The sequence below is a fragment of the Macrobrachium nipponense genome, chromosome 8 (genome assembly GCF_015104395.2).
Source record: "Macrobrachium nipponense isolate FS-2020 chromosome 8, ASM1510439v2, whole genome shotgun sequence".
In the NCBI taxonomy this organism is placed as follows: Eukaryota; Metazoa; Arthropoda; class Malacostraca; order Decapoda; family Palaemonidae; genus Macrobrachium; species Macrobrachium nipponense.
Window position 1 is genome coordinate 56,855,805 of NC_087203.1, and position 24,108 is coordinate 56,879,912.

Genomic DNA, 24,108 nt, shown 5'->3' on the forward strand with positions numbered 1-24,108 from the left:
TACGAATCATGACATTTGAATGATTGTGTCCTCTAAGTGTACGGGGAGTAGTAGCTACAGATGCTTCGTATCGACAGAACATTTCCATGCGGAGGTTCATTTTGGGAGAAGCAGTCTATATTGACCTTACTCAATGTTTCCTTAGATTTGATATAAGCAGAGCCGCAACAAACTCTCTACCTCTGGGCCATCACGGAAGGGAATAATTTTAATACGAGATTTAAGTTTTATTAGAAACGTTACAGCAATAACAAAACGTACATAAATGAGGACTACCGCTTTAGAGCGACAAAACTGTAACAGTATCTCAATGCTTATTTATTATACACCTTGAAATGACTTGATGATGTACCTAATACCTCTCCAAGTGGTCAGGAGTGATCGACTTAGTTAAGGTACCACCGAATGTAGTAGAGTTCTTATGGTCAAATAGTCCTTAAAGGAATTTAACTACATGCACACTCAACAAAATCTTGTTAGGTGGAAACTGGATGGAGACCTTTGGAACAAATGTAAGGAAGATATTAGAAGAACCAGGCGGTCATTAAAGGGGGATATTATACTCCGACAATTATAGATTCCAATAAGACATTATGGCACTTACAGATGCTGATTGGATTATTGTTACCTCAGGCCTATAAATTCACACCTATCTTTTGGAAGAATGGAATTATACATCACAAAAAACTGCTCTTTAGTAAAGGATCCGTTAATTAAAATAAAGGGGGAAAAAACCATAAGATTTTGCTTACATCATCTCTGAAATGCACCAATCTGATACATAAGACATTTTTGTTATCTTAGAGTATTTACAAAAGTGTTACCAGCAGTCTTGAATGAAATAATAACTTGGAAAATGTCACCAAATGATTGCATATATATTAAAAATTTTCAATGAATAAATGAATATTATTATTTGTTAATCACAACAATCTGATGTACATGGACTGTCATGAGGTTCATTTCAGCAATAATTTTATTTTAAAAATATGTACTGTTAGATTTAATCGTCCGTCCATGGAATTCAGTCAATGGATTATTTGGAATGCATTCCAAATAATCTCTACCCTTATGAACTTTCTATTATTGGAAATTCGGAACACAAAATATAATTGATAGCTTATATTAAAAGGACCAAGACTTTTGTACAACATTGGTCAGACACGCAATGTGGTTGTGACCTAATATAAAGTATATATTAGTTGAGTCTTAAGAAAATAACTTCAAAAAATCAATAAACTGATTATTCCTAAGGTACAATCATCAGTGAAGTGTTTGATATGACTCATATGTAATCAGTAATTTCCTCTATGTCGAATGTTATTGCAAGTTCGAAGCAACGCAGAGCCTAGGGGCTTTAACAAAAGTGTGGTCTCACTATAAATCTGCGTTACATTAGATATCAAACGCATTCCACAATAATCAATAAAGCAATTAGGAAAAGATGCAGTTCAATTCATCCTTACAAACAATAAAAAAATACAATCTTAAGTCTGCTAGCTGCAAGAGATAGACTAAGTATTTGTGACACTGAACGTCTTAAGTTACACCGACAAAAATATACATATATCTATATACACACATCCTTAATACTATTAGTAATGTCTTCACAAGAAAATGAGTGAAAAGACCTTAATATTAAACTGAAAATATACTAAATGACTTGAAGCAAAAGTGCCAAGACAGGCAGAGTAAATCGAGTGAATCGCCATCAGTTGGTTACCTGTACTTCTTCAAGACACGTGTCTGTTGGGGTCCTCTAACTGATTACCTTCCTATACAGTCTTGCACTGAGATAGTACTATTTCTATTGGTTAAAATCATGCAATGTTGCGCTAAATCTTCTTAGCGAAGTGCAGTCCTAAAGCCCTACCTCACTGCAGGCTTCATCCTACTAAACACTGAGAAGAAAAAAAAAACAGCCGTAAAACTTCTATCACCAAACCGATGCAATTTTCTCCAACAGGAGTTGACTACACGGAGATCAGGTCAAGAGGAGGATGAAGTCGAGTCTGAGGGTCACTGATAATAAAAGTGCTTTCACATGACCAGATGGAATGGAAACGAGTGCAAAGTGTGTGTGAGTGTGTGTGTGTTTGTGTGTGTGTGTGTAAGTACTTGCACCCACGTTCCCTTACTCGCGAACATGGGGGTGAAAGGGATTTCAGGTGTGCAATCATATATGCGCTAAACCATAAATATCTCTGCATATTTGACAGACATCACAACAGGAGCACCAAAGGCATTTCGGGACAAAGTATGGCATTTTACCAAAACTCCTTGAAGTCTGGCTCTTGGATGCCGAAGTAAGTGCTGATTACCCAAGCATTAAATAAATCGAATGATCAAATGACCAGAATTTCCACCAACTGCGACTGATTTCAAGTGAAGACCATCACTTCTGTTGAAATGACTGGGGACCATTGCACACATGCATTTGTAGCAGCCAAGTATTCAAGTTTTCAAGACTATATAAAACACTAGGTTTCATGTTGAGTAATATGGTAAAAATTTGAAAAAAATTATAGCCCGCATTACACATAGCAACCATATATCAAATCTAGTAGGTAATTGTACATTATGTAACAGAGAAGTTAATTGAGTGCCACCCATAAACTAGACTGAGATAATCTGTAAATTGAAATAAATGAATATCCTGAAAAATCTCTACTTCACTTACAATACTTCGAGCAATCATACAGAGGAGACTAATGCTCCATCTCCTCGCCTGCAAACAAAAGCGTTGCACCTAGTTGGATCCTTCATGATATGTAACGCGACTTTATTACCAAACAAATAACAAGGTTGTCACAAGGCATCTCCTCTTGAGATTCCGAATTTCACGAACAGCGAGCAGTGATGAAATGCAATGGCCACCCGACAGCCAACAAATAATGCTTCACGTCAGGACACACTATAGTTCAGAGATAAAAAAAAGTATTGACAAGTAAAACTGATTTAGTTAAAGTTAAATAAACTCCACTCATGGCAGAGTAGTTATTGTCTTCATTCAAAGGCCTTCTGCTCAAGCCAGGGTCTAAATATTGGAAGGTTTGTTGGGTACTGGGCACCCTTCTTTTTCTTGAGGGTCCCGTCTCCATTTCGGTATGGGTATGTGGCCATCATGATTGGAAGTTGCAGCTTGGCTTCTTTCTCTAGGTTGTTGGGCTCGATGATGAACTGAAAGAAAAACGGTGTCAATTCAACGGTGGTGTTACTGATAATAACCATTCTATTCATAACAATCAAAGTTTATTTTCCAAGCTAATTTTGATACTTATATTTATACTGGTAACAGGGAGAAGAATACTGTAACTTTCGTTATCCCGCAACAGGTGATGAACACTGACGTGTTCTGTTTATATGCAGACTGATATGCATCAAATAAAAATGATTAAGGTCAGTGGTGAATGTCTCAATGAATTACATAGATTCATTCACTGTATGCCAGAGACATAATCTGAAAATACATCTTTCAAACCCATGCAGAAGTTACTCGGAAACTGAAACCTTTCCCTTTACTCACGAAAACGTCGTATTGTATTCTGATGAGGTGACATCCCCTTAAATTCGTCGGCGGCAACGGCGGAACGTACAACTGTTCGTATTTCCAGTCGTCCGTCTCCATAGGTTTGATTTTCCCTCGACTAACTGAAGACAACTCGCGTATCTCTGCTTGGACCACTTTGTTCTTGGAGATGTATTGGATTGTCTGTGGAAAGAACGGTAGCTTTGATTTTTCTTCTCCGCTGGAGTAGCGCGATCAGATATCATTTTTCGGGGCACTTATCCCTGTTAATACTGAAAGAATCCTAAGGGAATATTTTAGTTCCTTTCTTGTTAAGATATCGTGTGCCAATGCACATCATCTTCATAACACTGGAAAATCTTAAGAGAATTTTTCTTCTTTTTTAGTAAGGTATCTAGTGGAAATATTCAGAATAATATACTGTGCCAGAAAACACAAAAATAATCTTCCGGATATCTGACAAATTTCTTTGAAAATTATTGCAGTGTCTGAGTGACCACCATTCACCCATCGAGCTAGTCAAATTTATTACAGAATCAGCTTCCACAATCATTTTATGGAAGATGCTTAATATTGCAAAGATCAAGTCTACACTATTCAAAGAACATTCAAGGATAGCTACCGTGCTTACCATTCCTTGCCTCTCACTCAAGCATTAATCTCCACATTGTTTGTCTTCGTCTTTTGGCCTATAACTACATTTAGTAACAATAAATAATGATAAAATTACGGAACTTCATCTGATAGGGATGAAATTTAAAAAATACTTTCTTTAAATAAATGTATCCACTAATATACTGAGTAATGAAAAACGTTAACACCTGCTTACAATTATTATTATTATTATTATTATTATTATTATTATTATTATTATTATTATTATTATTATTAATTAAAGCACCAAGCCCCATTCAAGACCCCTTCAGAAGGAATTTCTAAAGGGGTGAAAACTAGAGAAGCTGGAGAGTTAAATGAAAAGGGACGAAATGATTAGGATGAAGAGCAGAAGAGAGAATGCGGGTCCATAAAATGTAGTTAATAAACATAATTATGAGAATATTATAGAAATAACGTAATTACCGAGAATAACGGAATGCAACACAACTGGTATAATCACCGACCACATTATGAGAATAATACACTTCCTACACATCCAGGAAGGTTATGTTGTTTCCTTACCTCTGTTAAACAAGCTCGAGTGCGCTTGATGGTGACTTTGCTTTGGTTGTGAACTCTCGCCCAAATACTGATGGTCTCCCCTGGAACGTAACCCCCTCTGTCCAAACGTACTCGGCAGTTGACTGGGCCTTGAGAGCAGCAGGTCATTCCAAATTTATGTTCGATTTCGCAATGGAATGGTTGCTGTAACAGAAGGTCGTGCTTGATTAACGGGTGGAAGTGGAGGCTGTTTTTGGATGTAGGTTTGTCGTAAGTCTATCTTTCTAATTGCCTTTATCTCTTCTTTCATATAGGAAATGTTACCATGCCTGATTCAAGGCTCAGTACTTATCCCTCCTATCAAGGAGATCCGCATGAAGTTGTAAAATTAGTTTGCTATCACCAGAAATTGCATTTCCTTTAGTAAAATACAAAACCGTCTCCTCCTGCACATATTCCAAAATATCCCCAGGAATGTTTAGGTAGGGGACAGGACAGAACTGAAATAACTGATTCTTTTCCAGACATTGCCGTTCTCTGGCAACGAACTGACATTAAGTATTCGGTTGCTATCACTGTGACTCACCGCAAGTATGGAAGGTTCGAGGTTCAAATCGATGGGGCTCATCACAATGAAGACCTGCTGGTTCTTGTGGGTGAGCCCGTTGGGTTCCCTGAGGGCTGCCTTGCAGTAATACTGAACCCATCCGTGTTTCCCTAAGAACGTCGACGGCAGGCCCAGGGGCAATCCCAATTTGAAGGGGAAACTGTGGATTCCGGGCGACAATAAAATGGGTCCTTGACCTGTAGGTAGAAAATAAGGATGAAGTTTTGGTTCCCGACTTTAAAAAAAATATATATATATAGTGAAAACGACGGAAATTCCTTCTTTTCTTTAATTCAACTTTTTCTTTTTCTTTTTTTTTAGCTTTGCTCTCAATATTTTGGAGTCAATAATGACGACAAGTTTGAAAGTTGCATTATTGCAAGAACAAGGAGCTCGCTCAATGTTTGGTAAATTAAACAGCAGGTGAGTTAAATCCAAAGGACTGCAAAGGCAAGTCGTTCATATTTAAAGAACCATTGAAGATTAAGGATTCATAATAATATGGTGTATTATTCTGAATTTTCATATTTTTAGGAATTTTGTATACTATTTCACTTAGCAAATAAATAGATTAAAAAATTATCGACAAAAGGACTTGGAAAATTATGTACCGACTTTGAGATTTGAATGAATCTATGGAACTCGGGTCATGCCGTCCATCGCTCATGCCGTTATTATATTATATATATATATATATATATACACACACATATATATATACATATATATATATATATCATATATATATCAGATATATTATACATATTATATAATTATATATATAATATATATATATATATCATATATATGTATATAAAAGTTGAGATCATCCCGGCGAGACAGTGGAGAAACTATTGTATCTCAACTAGAAAAAAAAGGAAGAAAAAAAGAGGAAACTACAAAGAACAGGTTGTCCTTCATTCCCACGAAGAACCACAAGAAGAGGAAACGTTGCAATTGCTGCTTAGGCCTTTCACCAGTCCTGCCAGAGGAAGACGCTTTTACCAAGAAACCCACGTTTTGCTGAGAGATAACTTTCTAGAACTGATGGTAAAAAATAAGGAATTTCGGAATCTCAAGTAATTGGATAGCTAACTGTCTTATCAGTTGCGAACACATTCAACACCAGGGGCAAGGCAAGTTCTGGCTAAAGAAGTACCGAGAAATAAACTTATAAACTTATAACAGTTACCCATCGTTTTTGGATTTTCTCATAGTGCCTAGCCTTCAAGCTGGAAAAAAGTAAGCATAAATTTAAAAAAAAAGAAGACGAAAAAAGAAGGAACTAAACAGAAAAAAATAGAAAGTAAAATGAAACGTCAATTGCAGCTCTGGTTTCTCTTCCGGCCGTAAATTCGTTTTCTGCAAGATGGCGATGATTCGTGGGTTTCACCTGCAGGACCTTCCATGCATCATACTCAAAAAAACACATGACACACTGCATTTGCAACTGCTGATTGGGGGTTAATAGACGCATCATTAATAACACAAATCTCATTTCTAAATCATTAGTTGTACAGAGGGCCTGGTCAAGAACACTACTAAACATCAGTAAGTAACACTTCATGCACAGGTTATCATTCTATGACGTTTCTGGTGCGTTCATTCTTATGCGCTCTCACTGACTGCTGGTTTCAATTTTTGTAAGATATCGTAACACAAATGTTAGTTCTCTCATTTTTCTAAAGTCGCAATAGCTGTTGCTGGGCAAATGCTGCAATAGATAACAAGCGTTATTCCTGTGAGGAAGTGAATGGTTCTTGCCATGCGTTAATGACCGAATACCTTTCTGTGACTATGTTAACAAAATAAACTTTGTGAATGTTTTTGTCCATTTATTTTGTGTTATGAGAGTCAGCTGCAAATGTATGAGTGTCGTGACTGCAAAATCTACGTGTGTCGTTTATTGTTACTCTCCAAAAGTTACTTGTAAATGGCGGCATGTCTCTGAAAGCGTGAGAACATGGTCAGCAATAATTATGAATAACATGGCTTAGTAACAGGACTGTGAATCAGTAACAATTGGGAATCATTGACTTACCACGGGAATCTGACTCGTCTTGGGGCTCCAAAGGGTAGCGTTCGTCTGCAAAGATCAACTGTTACTACTACGACTTTTTTTTTTTCAAAGGAAACAAGAGAGAGGAGAAGAAAAGCAGGGCTCAATCACAGAGGAAGCACAAGAGTAGGCAGTGAGGAAACGGGTGAGGAATGGGTGTCAGAATATACTAAAGTGGAATCTCTTGATTCTAGAACAATACAATGTATTAAAGGAGGGAAGTCACCGTAAATAAACTCTAAAGAAAAAGAAAAATGGTGGCCGTTATATTGTCATTACAGGTTTTACAGTATAGACAAATGATCATTCGACTATGCTAACTTTTCATAGCGTCATTAATTGATCCCTAAAATTTGACTTCGCTTTACTAGTAGGAATAGCATGAAAAAAGATTAGACAACAGAAATACAGTTTATTCCCTACATTATACTACTGGACATACATAATGGAAAACAAATTTATACACCAGATCCTTACTCTGAACCTTGTTCAATTCTCAACACCAGGAATGATCAGGAATTCAGTATCAGTCCCCCTTGTTACAGAGCAGAACATTCGCTCACTCACTATCACAACAACAGGCTGGCAAAAATCTAATTTCATCTCTACGAAAGAGAGGACTTCTGACTTTCAGGAGAAGTCTGCTTATTTCCAGTGATTATTCAAGTGACGTATATATCAAATTCTTTCACAATAATAATATAAACGAGACACGATGGAGAAGCCCTGTTCAGCCTAACTGCCTACGGCTGTTGAGCAATGCTGGACATTGTTCTCTGATATAGAGAAGACTCAAGATGTTTCTTCATCTAACTAAAAGTGTCGTACGAAAAGTAACTTCATTTAAAAATGATTAATAATCCTACGTCAAAAATGATTGAAAAACCACATGGCAACGTCATCGGTCGAATATCTCGTCTTAGGATGTCGGAACTATCGTGACTTTAAAAACCAAATTTACTTACCCAGGCACAATTTTGCAGGCACATGCATCAAAAACAAAATTATTCTGGTCAGCACTGCAGCGTCTAAATGACGTAGACAGAGGCCCACATATCATTGCATGTGATATGGATGGCGTTTCATTTCACTATGATATGAAACGTCAACAGCCCAAAAATGGGGCCTTGCCGTGTAACAGATACGTAATACATACAAATGGAAAATCTGCTTCGAAGAAAATCTAATGTGTTTTTTACTGAAATACTGAAGTTCCTAAGACGATGACTGAATAAAAACGTGAAAGAGTGTGTCCTTATTCTCATATATTGGAGGGAGAGTCTTGAGAGAATGAAAAAAATATAAAAAAACAAATAAGTAAATAATAAGTCCCGGAGCCACTGAATTACGTTAGCTTTCAGCTTGACAAAGAAAGAAAAAAACTTGATTCCTTGATAATCTATACCTTAGAGGTCATGCAAACCCTCAATTATTGCCTTGTTGCCGCGATACTGAACAAGATTAGATTTTACAGTCTTAGCTGCTAGTTATTCCTTTCGAACATAAACAGGGTTTCTATTTGATCTGTTGCCCCATTTGAGGGACTCGGTGCCAGGGTCCATCATGACTGTATTACTAACTGACGTTTACCTTAGTATTTATCACAGAAAACTGTCACAACATACATATCCATTAATTGCACATAGTAACCACTCTCGGCTATTAAAGTGGAAAATCAACTTTAAGAATCACGTGTTCTCCAATGCATGCATACCTGCCATGACTATTGGATTTTATCTGTTGGGGATTCTTGTCAGTCATGAACTGTAACGTTTATGAGACAGATTCAATTAACATTTGAGTTAAAAATGTAAGAAAAGAAAAGCATTCCAATATTTGCTTCTCAATCTAATATCACCGACTCACTGAACTGAATTTTGGAAAGCAATTGTTCTTTATCGATGACTTTGCTAAAAAGACCTCTCTTAAATACCCCATGAGATCATATTAGGTGGTGTGCTGTATTACTGCTTGTTTGTTTGTTTGTATGGTGTTTTACCTAGTGGTTATTCAGCAACGGGACCAATGGCTTTGCGTGACTCCCAAACCACGTCGATAGTGAACTTCTATCACCAGAAATACACATCTCTTACTGCTCAATGGAATGACCGAGAATCGAACTCGCGGGCCCCGAGGAGGCACGCCAACACCATACCAACCAAGCCACCGAGACGCTTTTTGTATAACTGTTTAAGCTGGGCACATTCATCTGTGATGATAATATTCCAGTTCCGTTTCAGGGAGAGCAGTTCATACCCAATTGTTGCCTGTTTGTGGTGATCTAGAAGGGATGATAACCTTAGGATAATTTACTTTACATTAGTAAAGGTCGAGCGGTTTCTTACTACTGATTACAGTCCACGAGGAGCTGGGACACTCAATGAATGATTATATACATCGTGAAGCTGGGAACATCAGTTAGATAACGCCACATTAAATAACTCGTAATCCCTCTGGCGAACTTCCTTAAAAGATAAAACGAAGCCAAGGTGGACAACTACACTTGATGGCCTGCTGCGTTTGCTCTCTAGCACGTATAAAACGAACTAAGAAGCGCAAGATAACATGGTGGCAAGAAGACATTTTGAGAAATGTCGAATCCAAATTCTGAGCCCTGCAAGTGTTCTGTGACTTCTCAATGGCAACAGAGCTGCTCAGAAACAACGTAAGGAAGAAGCTGCGAAAGGTGGCGTTTCCAGGAGGCTTGACTGGAATGTTCACTCGATCATTTCTTCTAATAATGTGAGGTAGTGATGAAAGAGGGATATTTAATGTCAAGATCATATTCCACGGGATGGAAGACAAAATTACTAACAATAGCTCTCAAATCCACACCCACAACAACATGAAAATTCCTTGGCAGGCTACATAAAATCAGTAATATCAGTCTCCTTAAAAGATAACGTCACGAGGACTCTGGAACATAGTAAGAGAGTTCTACTAAAACTCAGTAGCAGTTGCAGACCTGGAATCCAGCAATTTCGTATGACATCTGTCGTGCAGCGAAATTTTCTTTCCATTTTAAGAGCAAGATTCTTTGATCTCCTTTGATGATCACACACACACTTCCCCTATCCAATCACTTTCAGCGTAGGACACTTCACTTCAAAATCTGACTCTTTCATTAATTTCTTCTCTTACATACAGGAAATACCAGAAAAATACTACGAAAGTTCCTTTTGCCCGAACTGAATGAACTCCACACGAATTGCGTCACAGGACGCACAATAGAAGATGTCTTACCTCCTCCCCATCTTCTTATCCATAAAACAGACTGCTTTAAAACTTTATCCTAAATTGACAGTGAGTACATGAAATTTAGAGACCCTTACTGACCTGGTTCCCCGAGCAGGCGCATACGGAAATCAATGTAGTTTTCTTTATCGGAGAAGACCTGCTGGCGCCGGTCGGAGACCCTCACCACGCCTTCGCCTACCACATGGAAGTACACACCTGCGGAGGAAAATCAACAAAAATATGAGCGCCTTTTCGGTAACTTCAGGTAACAGAACAAATAACCAGTAATTCACGAGCAAATGAATAAATTATTATTATTATTATTATTATTATTATTATTATTATTATTATTATTATTATTATTATTATTATTATTATTATTATTATTATTATTATTAAGTAGTTTACAATAATATGAAAATTTCTATACTCCCATTCGACTTGCTCGAATGATATCTTGCAAGAGCTTTAGACTTTAAACGATATTAGGGTCTCTGATATGAAACATCCTTCCATTCTGAGGCAAAAATGTACAAAAAACAAAAGTCATTTTCCTCCCTTTTTTCATCTTTTTCCTTACTCTGGAAAGAATGAAAATGCCATTTCACAGTCTTTATCATCTAGTAATAACACCTCAATAACAACACAAAAACATTCAATTTATGATCATCAATATTATAGCTGTTATGCTTGCAGGAGAGTTGTGATTATTAGTTTGAATGCTTGTCTAAATTCCCTGTAACTTTATCAATCATTCAGAAACATCCATTAAGAAGGAATTTTGACATTATTCCGAAGGTTTTATATCCGTTTAATTGACTCTCAATATTCACCTCCAAAGGCACGAGTGAAGATGACCTTCCATTGCAGAGCAAAATGGATATGGACAACAAAAGGGTCAAGAAGAAAGTACTCTGCTTCATTCTGTCTTGTGACTGTGAGCCATATCTTACCGCACCATGGGTAATATTCTGAAAGGGCCTCCAGCTACGGAGATTGTACTTGAAGTACTAATTAAAAACATGGGACCAGATCTGTAAACAGATTTCCTGACGACGGTGTGTATACACACACACACACACACACACACACACACACACACACACACACACACACACACACACACACACACATATATATATATATATATATATATATATATATATATATATATATATATATATTAGCTGATAGGTAAGATGGGTGAAAGAGGAGTGAGGGCAGTTAGCTAGCTGTCCATGGTAGGGAATAGTTTAGAAAGTTAAGTATTAGTAAAAGTAATGTAAAGAGTGGTTTATCCACAATTTTATTCGGGTAAGGGTAAAATTTTTCTAACTAATATTAACATAATACAATAATGATTTTATATTATATTAACAGGGTGCATTGCAAAGATTACATATTTTGAATTTTATTTCTTAATAGCATAGTCATATTTAACAAGTTCCAATTTTCTAATCTTAACCTTAATCTTAATTATCATAATGATTTTGCATTATATCTACATAGTAAATTCGGTGCATATTATAGCTCATAAACTGCCAGGGCAGCATTCGCTGTTAGGTTTGAGATGTGAGTAAGAGTCGAGAAGAGATATCGTACAGATACAGAAGAATCGCTCAAGATCTCCAAACGTACAATTCGCAAGAAAGTACATTAACATGACAGGTCAAGAGATGTGAAATAAACATTCTCTGTTGAAAAGTCTTTACGTTTACTTAAAAGAAATGGCTCAATTTTGTGCTTGAAAATATAAATGGAACAAAAAAGGATTTTTTTTAAGGAGGGCAAAAACAGAAACATATTTTTCCGCTGTACAACGCTAACATTATTGAACCATCGCCCCATTAGTGCACGAACAGGTGGTGCAATGTTGGTGGAAAAGTGTCAATTACCGAACTCTAATGGCAAGAGGAAGAGGAAACTATAATTACATCAGCTCGTTTTCACGAAACTTCCAATTACATATCTATCTATCAGTTCCTTGTAAAAACCAGCAGCAGCTGCTTGTGAGTGCAGTCTGTCTTATAGAGTAAAAACAACAGGTGAAACTTAAGTGATTTTCATTTTTTATCTTAAGTGAAAGACTTATGAGCTCTCGATCTCCACAGTCCACAGTGAAAAGCAGTTCTTTTGTTGTGAGGAAATAGAAAGTCTTTGCAAGAGTTCCTAAGGGTTGCGTCTCGAATTCATTTCACATTCAAAATACTGTTATGAATATGCTAATGGCGCCTCACGACTGAAAAGTATGACTTCATAAAAGGAAGAAGAAGAAGAAGAGAGAAAAGATTTTAATCACTTGCCTTTCTCCCGCTTATTTAAGTTTTAGCATCATTTATGTCTTGTTTATTTTGCATTTTGCGGTTTCAGCAGCCGATACTGCGGCTAACAAGTAATGCTACTTTTATTCAAACTGCCGTACTCTCTTTCGCGACTTGGTTACGCTGCAATCGACAGGTGAATATGACTAACAGAAATGGCTAACTAGTGTGATGGTTACTCACACTATACATTGCTAATGACGATGAAAGCATGCGCGAATCCTGAAGCTCTGCCACACGTTATTCCCTAGCGTTCAGTAAGCGCACGGACGGTATCTGGACCCTGGACTTTGAGTGGCGTAGGGCTTGGGATGTGTGCTTTTCGTACTTTATATATTCACAGAGGTTATGTTAATTTCTCCACCTCCAAGCATCAGCCTCAAGTTCACATAACATGAATCAAGTTGAGCTTCCCGGGGGAAAAATTCATATTATTCAACAGAAAAACAATTTAATAACCAAGATTAAGGTGTCCACTTAATCCTCTGGAACACCAGTTCTAATGTTCTCGCAACATACATATGCCTTTGATTGATCGATTGATTGATTATGTTTTGGTCTTGAGGACCAAGCGCCGGAACAACTTGCCTTTGTTGGTGACCACAAGGGCACTCCATTCTGGTCACTTTCGCTGGGTCTGGACAGCACAGCGACGTACTATTTATTTCAAGCGGAACCATTCATACTCTGCATCCTGCTATAGTAGATTCACATCAACCGTGCATATGATGTCTAGGCCACTTCCTTACGACGCCCTGATTGGCTTTTGATAAGCCAATCACAGGGCTGGAAACTCTCAGTCTTTGGAGAGAGTTCACATAGGCAGGATGTATGTTCTACCTCTCCTGAGAGATACGTCTTTCAAAAGTATCCTTCAGGAGAAGTGGAACATACATCCTGCCTATGTGAACTCTCTCGAGAGAGTTTCCGGCCCTGAGATTGGCTTATCAACAGCCAATCAGGAGCGTCGTAAGAGACGGGCGTAGACATCATATGCACGGTTGATGTGAATCTACTATAGTAATTGAATTTCGACTTCATCTTCATTTCCACCTCTTGCTCAAGCAACTCATTCAAATGCTTTGTTTGTCGGTGCTACAATAAATAACTAAATAAATAAATAATAAATAAAAGTAAATAAAATAGCTAAAACTCAAGTTTTCGAGAGAGAGAGGAGAGAGAGAGAGAGAGAGAGAGAGAGAGAGAGAGAGAGAGAGTTAAAACTAAACAAGCATTTAATTGTGGCCAACTTTCATCTCGCCAAGTTTTAGCAGCCACAAGAACACGATCATTTCCCTGACGGTGGCTACGTCTGCTCCTTGGGAGATGGATGGATCCGTCTTGCATCATTGTTTTGTAACATATCATTAGTTACTTTCGTCAGATATGGCCACCAAAAAGTTGACGTCACCAAACTAGTGATAATAACAAGTTTCATCATTACGGTCATCATATGACTTCTCTATTCTATAAATTAGGAAAAGAAGGTTATAGACAATAATACTGTGATCATTTTTGGTCGCTACACGTTGAGTTATTAATGAAGTTAGTCTTATGCTTGCATGGCCTCTGGATCCAAGTATCAGCCCATAAAGTCAGTACGGAACGTGTTACCAACATGTACAGAACAAGGACGAGGTTCATAGCTTTTCTGTTTCTTGTTAATCAGCAATATATTCGAGCACAAATACATTAATTACATTATATCACAACACAAAATTCAAGTATACAGCCATCGTGTGTGTGTGTGTTCTCTAATATATATCTTCAAGATGTCTTGGGAACTAACGACAAAACTGGTCAGGGCTCATACCCTGAGTTACTTTTATACCTGGTACAATATGCTATATACATCAAATGTCCCAGTAGAATCGAGCGCATGCGCGCACACACACACACACACACACACACACACACCACACACACACACATATATATATATATGATATATATATATATATATATATATATATATATATATAACCGAACATTCTTCGTGTAACCACCACCAATATTTTAAGAGTACTGAAAGCCACAATAAGACTAGCCATCGTCCTACTCGTGTGCAGCATCACTCAAGACTAGTTCCTTTATATATAAACGTGCAGAAAGGAGATACTTTATATTAACTTTAGTTGTGACGGTATTAGTCCAGTAGTGCATCTTATATATAAACGGTTACGGTTGACTAACTTAACGATAAAAAAAAATACAAATGCATGTTGTACACATATCATAAAAAAATACACCAAATAATTGCTTCTATAGGTTAATTCAATTCAATAAGGAACTCTTCTAGTAGACTAACTGTCACATCTGGAAGAGTGCTGCATTTCTGACTGGTTCGTGGTGCTAACATTTTAATAGTACGAATGCACCCAAGGTATTCTGTGGGAAATTCGAGAATGAGCTAATAACCGTTAGTTTTTTCTAGCAAGTCTGTGTGAGTAAGAATCATTGTGTGCGGATTGCAATTCATATGGTAGAATTATCAGTACATAATTTTAATTCATTTATCATTTTCATTAGTCATGTTCCTTTTCGGGTAACATTAGCATCAGGTAAAATGTTAAAGTATATTCATCCTTTTTTACTGATTCCACTGCAAGAAGTAGAACGCCAGTTTTATTCATTGTGCCTATTTTGTTAAATTGCCCCTATTGATGCCTATTTGTTTTCTGATGAGAATGTATTACATGACATTTGGGCACTGTAATAAGAAAAGCGTGAAATCAAGAAAAGCCTGCTTCACAAGTCAACCATATTGTAGGTTAGTTCCAAGCGAATATCTACTTATGTGGAATTATAATTAATAATAGTAATGATGACCTTTCTCCGCGTCCTGTTGGCTTCAAAAGCCCTCGAGAGCATCGCACGTTCCCACGCACACATGAAAATGGCCCCTACCGCAATTAGACCAACGAAAACATGCGTCGTGTCATGTCGAGGGAAAAACATATTCAACACACTGACGAAGTAGTCATTACTGGGCCATGGCGAGTGAAAGGGACACCACCTGGCCCGGTCCATGTCTCCAGAAGTTCGTCGTGAACCATTTGTCCCATTGAACCATTAGTAGCGAAGGACGCTGACCGCCTCGTGGTCATTACATCACTGCAAGTTGTGTGTATGTTTGTCTGTCTGCTATGAAATTCCAGGTGCGGAGACAGATAATGCTACGGGCAGAGTCAAGGGCATTTTCATTTATCTCTCTCTCTGATACATTTGATGGAAATTTCCTTATCAACTCTGAACTATTTTTTTTTCTTATTTAATCTTATTCTTAGGTTGATTGCTAACACGCCAGTTACCGAATACTCATTGCAGACTTCATACAGAAACGTGAGGTCCAAATGACGGGCCCTCAAAGGATAATATTCTCGAGTATAGAACGAAAGGGATGGATGGTTATTAGCTGCACACTTTCTCAACAGACCACAACTCCCTCACCCTCATACACCCACCCTCACTCTCTCTCTCTCCCCTCCTTTGTAACCACAATCCCGAAACGGTATTATTACTCCTCTCTCCTTTCTTTCTTTCTCCATAACTCTTCCCTTCATGACACCCACATGCGGTTCGTCTAGGAATGGAGGTGGGGGGTGGGGGGTGGGGGGGGGGGGGGGGGTGGGCGTTAATTTGGCTGCTGGCAAAGCCTCTGTGCAGGCTCGAGTGTTACTTGAGCACTGATTCTTATTATGGATTGGTTTCGTTTGAAAGGGCTGTATCGTTTTTCCAGGGTCATCGTAGACTATATTTCAAGATGACACAGGCGCCGCTCTTTACTTACAAGTCCTTTAACTTGTTTATGAGAGTTCCTTTCGGAGTCTTTTAGATTATTAATCTTAGTGCTTATGTTTCCGAAGTTTCGTCATATTCTCCTCCCCCGTTCTTGAGATATCCTGCCGAAATTCAAACCCAACCACTTATAATACCGGTCAATAGCTGTCTCCTTCCAATTTCGTCGATTAATTTATCAAAATAATAATATCGGTATCTGTCGTAAGCCGCACTGACTTCCATTTTAAGGAAATGAAAATATAAGAATGAACGAGTCAAATAAAAGTTAAATATGGGCAGTCAGTCTTGGTGGTTTCACAACATCACTAGAGTAAATGTTTAAAAAATGTCCTGTGGTTAACATTCTCTTTCAATTAAATTTATTCCCTTTGCTGAGAACTGTAGTTGGCAATTATTTCTACAACAATCGTCAAATGCAATCAAAAGTTATGCTTCAAAACCACAGTTTTCCAAACTGAAGTTCCCACCTTGTTCCCGTCGAATGATTATTCGCATGGCAATGAAACTTAAGTGTCTGTATTTTTGACAATTACAAAATAACAAAGACAACTTAAGAGATCATTATAAGAATTAACCACCAAAAAAAAAAAAACCTGTAAAACTCTTCCTCGGCTGTGGAATTCAATGAAGACTTCTCACGGCTGCTTCGAGTTCATTTACACGCCCCTCAGAATTCGAATACTTCAACGACGCGACATCTACCAAGCAATGCTTTCACCAGCCTTTTGTGGCTTCTCTCTAAAACAGCTAACACTTGAGCAACTAGCCATTTTCTTACGGATTGTCTGTTCGTTTTTTAAAAAATCAAAGGGCAGAAATTATAATTAAGAGGCAATTTACGTGTTAGTGTTATATTTTGGTTATCAATCACAGAATAACCCAAGTAATCTGTCGTGTGCGCGTGTTTCTGTGTTGATTCTTAAGACAGATTCACCAGCAAACCTCAAAATTGAATAAAACTAAGTAAAAAATGCGCCGATGTTTGTTCGGCACAATCGAGTTTTCTGTACACCGTATAATGCTGTATCAAACTCTCAGCCACAGCTCATGAAACTCTCAGCGGCGGCTCATGAAACTTTCAGCCACGGCCCAGTGGTGGCCTGCGTTGTTGAAACCTACAGCGTTACCAGACGCACGATCATGGTTAACTTTAACCTTAAATAAAATAAAATCTACTGAGGCTAGAGGATTGCAATTTAGTATGTTTAACGATTGGAGGGTAGATGATCAGCAAACCAATTGGCAGCCTCTGGCCTCAGAAGTTTCTAAGATCTGAGGGCGGACGGAAAACGTGCGGACAGGCAGACAATAGCCATCTCAATAGTTTTCTTTTACAGAAAACTCAAAATGAGCTGACGACATACGAGAAACAATAGAAACTGTATTCATCATGCAACGCACAAGTATTGTAAAGATACATAACTCATACATACATACACACAATGACTTATTTATTAGTTTGTGCACAAATCTGGCCATGCTGTGAACAAGTCTATGAACAATCTTTTGAACGTTTTATAATTCATTTCCGCTGCCAGAGCCAAAAGACATAAATTATCTTTAATGATATTCCATCATATGAACCAGTTATTTCCTGAAATATATTTCCTGCAATATATTTCCTTCGCGGAAGCAATTCAGCTTTGTTTTAAATCTCAATCTCTGGAGCTGAACTAAACTTCCCACCATACCACTGTAATTCCTCTCTTTCTCTCAAACCTACATATGACGTAGTTTCCGGATAACTACACAGGTATGTTTAATCTAGTGTACCGTAAACTACACACAGTAAGTCAGAAATATCACTGCTTTGTTTACTTATCAGATTTACTAAGCAACACTTTCTTAAGAACCAATCCTTGATTCAGTCTGAATGGAGTTCTTAGCACGTACCCCGCCCATCGCTGCAGAATGGAAAGCATCCAAACATTTGAAATCAGTAAATTATCAGTATGTCGCCTGGGCACAAACTGCACTGCTATTGATTCATCAGAGATTTAGATTTTTTCTTTTCCTTTCACGATAATTACCAGCATATTCTTATCAGTTCGCTGATTATACAATACAGTAAGGAAGTAACAACGAATATGGAGGAGATTACTGGCTTCTATGATTCCCCAATTCGGAACCTTGCATAAAATCTTTGATTTGATGCATGCTCCAGGGCAAACACGACACTCAATGCCTTTGATAACTGCATAAGAATATATGTCAGACTTCTAGAAATTGTCTATTTAATTGCAGCATAGTTTATTACACTTCTATAGCTATTTTTTTGTGGTCAGTTTAAATGTATACTGATGGAATACACGCGTATGCAAGTACACATGAATATCCAGAGATGCAACCTTGGCTGTAGCTTTTTTCAGGAAGAACAAAATCTTTCAGATTTTTTTTTACCTTGCAACTATATCACCTTGCGAAACTGAGTTGCACTTGAGATTCGTTTCTACTTATGAGATGACCCTCTGTCTACAATCAAGCATTTTGTTGAGTTTTACCTTCAGAAAGATAAATCACTAAGACAAATGGTCTTGTAAGTTAATGCAAGCAACACAAACAATCAAAAATATTCTTTTATGTATCATATAACTTAATTTACATTTAAATATGAAATAGTCAACTATTCTTTCTTTTCTTAAGAACTTTTCATTTCCCTAATGTAAAAGGTAAACGAACAAACTAGGCATAGTATAACACTGATAGCTAACTATCACAGATTATGCAATACTGGAAACTCCACTAAACAACTAAATGCGTCATAATTATTATATAGCAAAATATCTCCAGAATGGGAGAACGAAAATCTGACAAAATTGGTGGCAGCACAGCCTGGCTGACACCTTTCAGTTGCCAAACATCTGGTGGATATTAATGAGGACCTAGCGTGGCGTGTATGACCAAAATAAGGGCGGAGAAAAATCGAAATCGCCAAATTTTCAACAATGCCCTCCAGGAGTTAATCCTCAGGAGGGACTCACTTAAAAATTGTTTTTCAAGTTTCATCCAAACCACATCGCACTGTTTGAAGAGACGGACAAACAAACCTAAAATCCCGGCCTCAACGATGGAGGCCATAATACATACTACTTATGCTTCAAGGTTAGGAGCCATATTTGGAGGATGCGCTGCTGTCTTACAAGCTGACATGAATAAATACCGCATCAATTTCTTCTGTACTTATATCAACATTTCGTCCAAATGATCAATCAGGAAACATTCCATTTTTTCCTAGAAGATCAGATTTTTGATAAACCCTTTTTAGAATAAATATTAGAAAACGTTGAGAACAACACAACAAACGCACGACAAGGAACGACCTTGTAAAGAATGATAATACGATAATACGGAAATTGACAATAACTGGGTGTTCTGTCTGACTTCCGCTCGGGAAAGTTTACTTACAAATGAAAACTTGATTGAGCTGGATCTGTGTATATCTAAAGGACATGCATATGCCAGTTTTGCTGAGCACGCACACATGCATACATGCAAAATATATAGGTACACAGTATACTGTTGGATCACAGTAAAAGACGCACCTACACATACACATACACATACTCACACACACACACACACACACACACACACACACACACACACACACACACACATATATATATATATATATATATATATATATATACTATATATATATATATTATATATATAATATAATATATATATATAGTAATCTTGGAATCGATGTCTGTAATCGAATAAACTAAATATGTCAATAAACGCACTCCTTCCCCAACAATCATGAAATTACTCCAAAGGAACAAACTAACTGTATTTTTCTTTGAAAGTTATTGAGACGTAGGAATGCCCAGTTAATCAAAATGTTCAAAAATACCACAGAACCTGTCAATATTCATAAGACGTCTCTGCGAATTCTGTTCAGAGTAACTTTTTCACTTTCCAGCGAGAGTGGAATACCATACAGCGAGGTGCAGAATGATTTGGTGGACTGTAAAATTATTGTCACATGTAAAAACAACAGACTGCCTTTCATACACTGACCGCGGTATAATGATGTGATATGCTCACAGTCGATATGCATACCCAGGTATTTGAAAGACTGGATAACTTCCAACTTCTCTTGATCCACGTACAACTCCGGATCTCCGTCCATAGTTGATGAATCTTTTCGGTTTAACTGTTATTACCTTGATCTTTTCAACGGTAACCATAAGGATGCGTTTACATCAAGCGAGTCAAGTCAAGACGAGTCACATGACTCGAGTCATTTTGAATCAGCGCCGTTCCCACTGACTGAGTCTCAATCAATCTCAACAGGGACTAGATGGAAGCAAACGCTCTCGCTGAAATATCGGTGTTGCTGTGGCTGGGGCGGCGGCAGCGGCGAAGGAGTCCTCGTAGGAGGCGCCGAAGGTTATGGATTCATGAGATGAATGCTAAAAGACCATAGTTTGGAATTCCGCTTTGGGCATCCATTCCCAGACTGGATAAACAATCTAGATGAGTTTTAGGATTTCTTCAGAATGACAACTGAACAATTTAAATGTTAGTGGAATTAACTGCACCCCACTTAAGAAAGCAAAACACCAATGACCGACGTGCACTTTCAGTTGAGGAAGAATAGCCATTTTCCTAAGGATTCATAGAGCTCACCTCTCAGCGGACTCGCCGTGAATGATGAAAAAATGGGCCAGCCCGAGTCACGGAATCTGAATCGCCTTGACTCGCCTCGACTCAGCACAACTCGACTGGCTTGTTATAAACTCTCCAATATGAATTAATGTGGCGATTCAGGAGGAGTCATGAATCATCTTGACTCGTCTTGACTTGACTCGACACGACTCGCTTGGTGTAAACGCAGGCTAAGGTGGTGTTCATTAAACTGCATACAAGCGTCGATTTGTTTTTGAAGGGTACAGAAAGGCTAAGAAGTAGTAAATCATCAGCATGTGAAATATGATCAATTTTGTTCTCGCCTATAGTACATCTTGCCTCATTTTTCAAATACCCTCTGCTTAAATCGACCAAATAAACTGGAAATAATAAAGCAGACAGAACGCTGCCTTGCCTAATGCCACATCTTGTTTGAAATGGCGAGGAAAGGGAGTTCCCCGCGTTCCTCGAAACCTCTGGGTTCCACACCAGGTTTTCAATATTTCTATTATACAAAGTGGTACTTTTCTCTGCCTTAAAATATCTTTTTATGGGAAACACGGTCGAATGTTTTTGTTACAGCGGTTATGACTAACATTACCAACAAGGGCGAAGAAGAAACATTTTGGGCATTTTGGTTCAAGCTGATTGTGATCGAGTTGACCTAAAGAGTGAATAAGTACCTGGTAGACAAGGGATTGTCTACCAGTATAGAGAAAATAATAATAATAATAATAATAATAATAATAATAATAATATAATAATAATAAGAATGTGGCGCCAGTGGAGGAGTGGGTTAGGTCGTCAATGGACTTAAGTCAAGTTAAGCAACATTGGGGCTGGTCAGTCGTTGGATGGGTGACCGCTCTCCTCGGCGTTGATTCCTTGGGAAAGGATCTTTACCATAATTTCCTCAGTCTTTACCATAATTTCCTTAGTACAAAAAGACAAGAGTAAGGGAAATATAGCCAGTAACTACAGGCCTATCACCTGCCTACCAAATAAGTGGAAGTTACTAACACGTATCATCAGTGAAAGGGCTATACAACTACTAGAGGAGACAAACACCATCCCCCACCAACAGAAAGGCTGCAAAAGGAAGTGTAGGGGCACAAAAGACCAGCTTCTGATAGACAAAATGGTAATGAAGAACAGTAGGAGAAGGAAAACCAACCTAACCATGGCATGAATAGACTATAAGAAAGCCTTCGACATGATACCACACACATGGCTAATAAAATGCCTGAAAATATATGGGCAGTGGAAAACACCATCAGCTTCCTCAAAAAATACAAGCTCTGGAATAAGACTAGCAGAGGTTAATATCAGGAGAGGGATCTTCCAGGGCGACTCACTGTCCCCACTACTCTTCGTAGTAGCCATGATTCCCATGACAAAAGTACTACAGAAGATGGATGCTGGGTACCAACTCAAGAAAAGAGGCAACAGAATCAACCATCTGATGTTCATGGACGACATCAAGCTGTATGGTAAGAGCATCAAAGAAATAGATACCCTAATCCAGACTGTAAGGATTGTATCTGGGGACATCAGGATGGAGTTTGGAATAGAAAAATGAGCCTTAGTCAACATACAAAAAGGCAAAGTAACGAGAACTGAAGGGATAAAGCTCACCAGATGGGGAGCAACATCAAACACATAGATGAGACAGGATACAAATACCTGGGAATAATGGAAGGAGGGGAGGGGATATAAAACACCAAGAGATGAAAGACACGATCAGGAAAGAATATATGCAGAGACTCAAGGCGATACTCAAGTCAAAACTCAACGCTGGAAATATGATAAAAGCCATAAACACATGGGCATGCCAGTAATCAGATACAGCGCAGGATAGTGGAATGGACGAAGGCAGAACTCCGCAGCATAGATCAGAAAACCAGGAAACATATGACAATACACAAAGCACTACACCCAAGAGCAAATACTGACAGACTATACATAACACGAAAGGAAGGAGGGAGAGGACTACTAAGTATAGACGAGGACTGCGTCAACATCGAAAACAAAGCACTGGGGCAATATCTGAAAACCAGTGAAGACGAGTGGCTAAAGAGTGCATGGGAAGAAGGACTAATAAAAGTAGACGAAGACCCAGAAATATACAGAGACAGGACAATGACAGACAGAAAAGAGGACTGGCACAACAAACCAATGCACAGACAATACATGAGACAGACTAAAGAACTAGCCAGCGATGACACATGGCAATGGCTACAGAGGGGAGAGCTAAAGAAGGAAACTGAAGGAATGATAACAGTGGCACAAGATCAGGCCCTAAGAACCAGATATGTTCAAAGAACGATAGACGGAAATAACATCTCTCCCATATGTAGGAAGTGCAATACGAAAAATGAAACCATAAACCACATAGCAAGGGAATGCCCGGCACTTGCACAGAACCAGTACAAAAACAAAAAGAGGCATGATTCAGTGGCAAAAGCCCTCCACTGGAGCCTGTGCAAGAAACATCAGATACCTTGCAAGTAATATGTGGCACGAGCACCAACCTGAGGGAGTGATAGAAAACGATCACACAAAGATCCTCTGGGACTATGGTATCAGAACGGATAGGGTGATACGTGCAAACAGACCAGACGTGACGTTGATTGACAAAGTCAAGAAGAAACGTATCACTCATCGATGTCGCAATACCATGGGACACCAGAGTTGAAGAGAAAGAGAGGGAAAAAATGGATAAGTATCAAGATCTGAAAATAGAAATAAGAAGGATATG

At 38.2% G+C, this 24,108-nt stretch overlaps 1 protein-coding gene across 3 annotated transcripts in view; it reads right to left on the reverse strand.

Moving 5' to 3' along the window:
* Positions 1-205: 205 nt before the first annotated feature.
* The window catches only part of LOC135222794 (arrestin domain-containing protein 17-like), a 76,694-nt gene continuing 52,791 nt past the window's right edge, over positions 206-24,108 (reverse strand). For 2 of the 3 annotated variants that reach the window (XM_064261080.1, XM_064261079.1), the window contains exons 3-8: positions 10,690-10,806; positions 7,336-7,380; positions 5,274-5,491; positions 4,709-4,891; positions 3,527-3,712; positions 206-3,180 (exon numbers count right to left, since the gene is read on the reverse strand). In XM_064261080.1, the coding sequence (XP_064117150.1) occupies positions 3,007-3,180; positions 3,527-3,712; positions 4,709-4,891; positions 5,274-5,491; positions 7,336-7,380; positions 10,690-10,806 (923 nt within the window). In that variant the 3' untranslated portion in view covers positions 206-3,006. The remainder of the gene's footprint in view (positions 3,181-3,526; positions 3,713-4,708; positions 4,892-5,273; positions 5,492-7,335; positions 7,381-10,689; positions 10,807-24,108) is intronic. The other variant, XM_064261082.1, reaches the window with a different exon arrangement.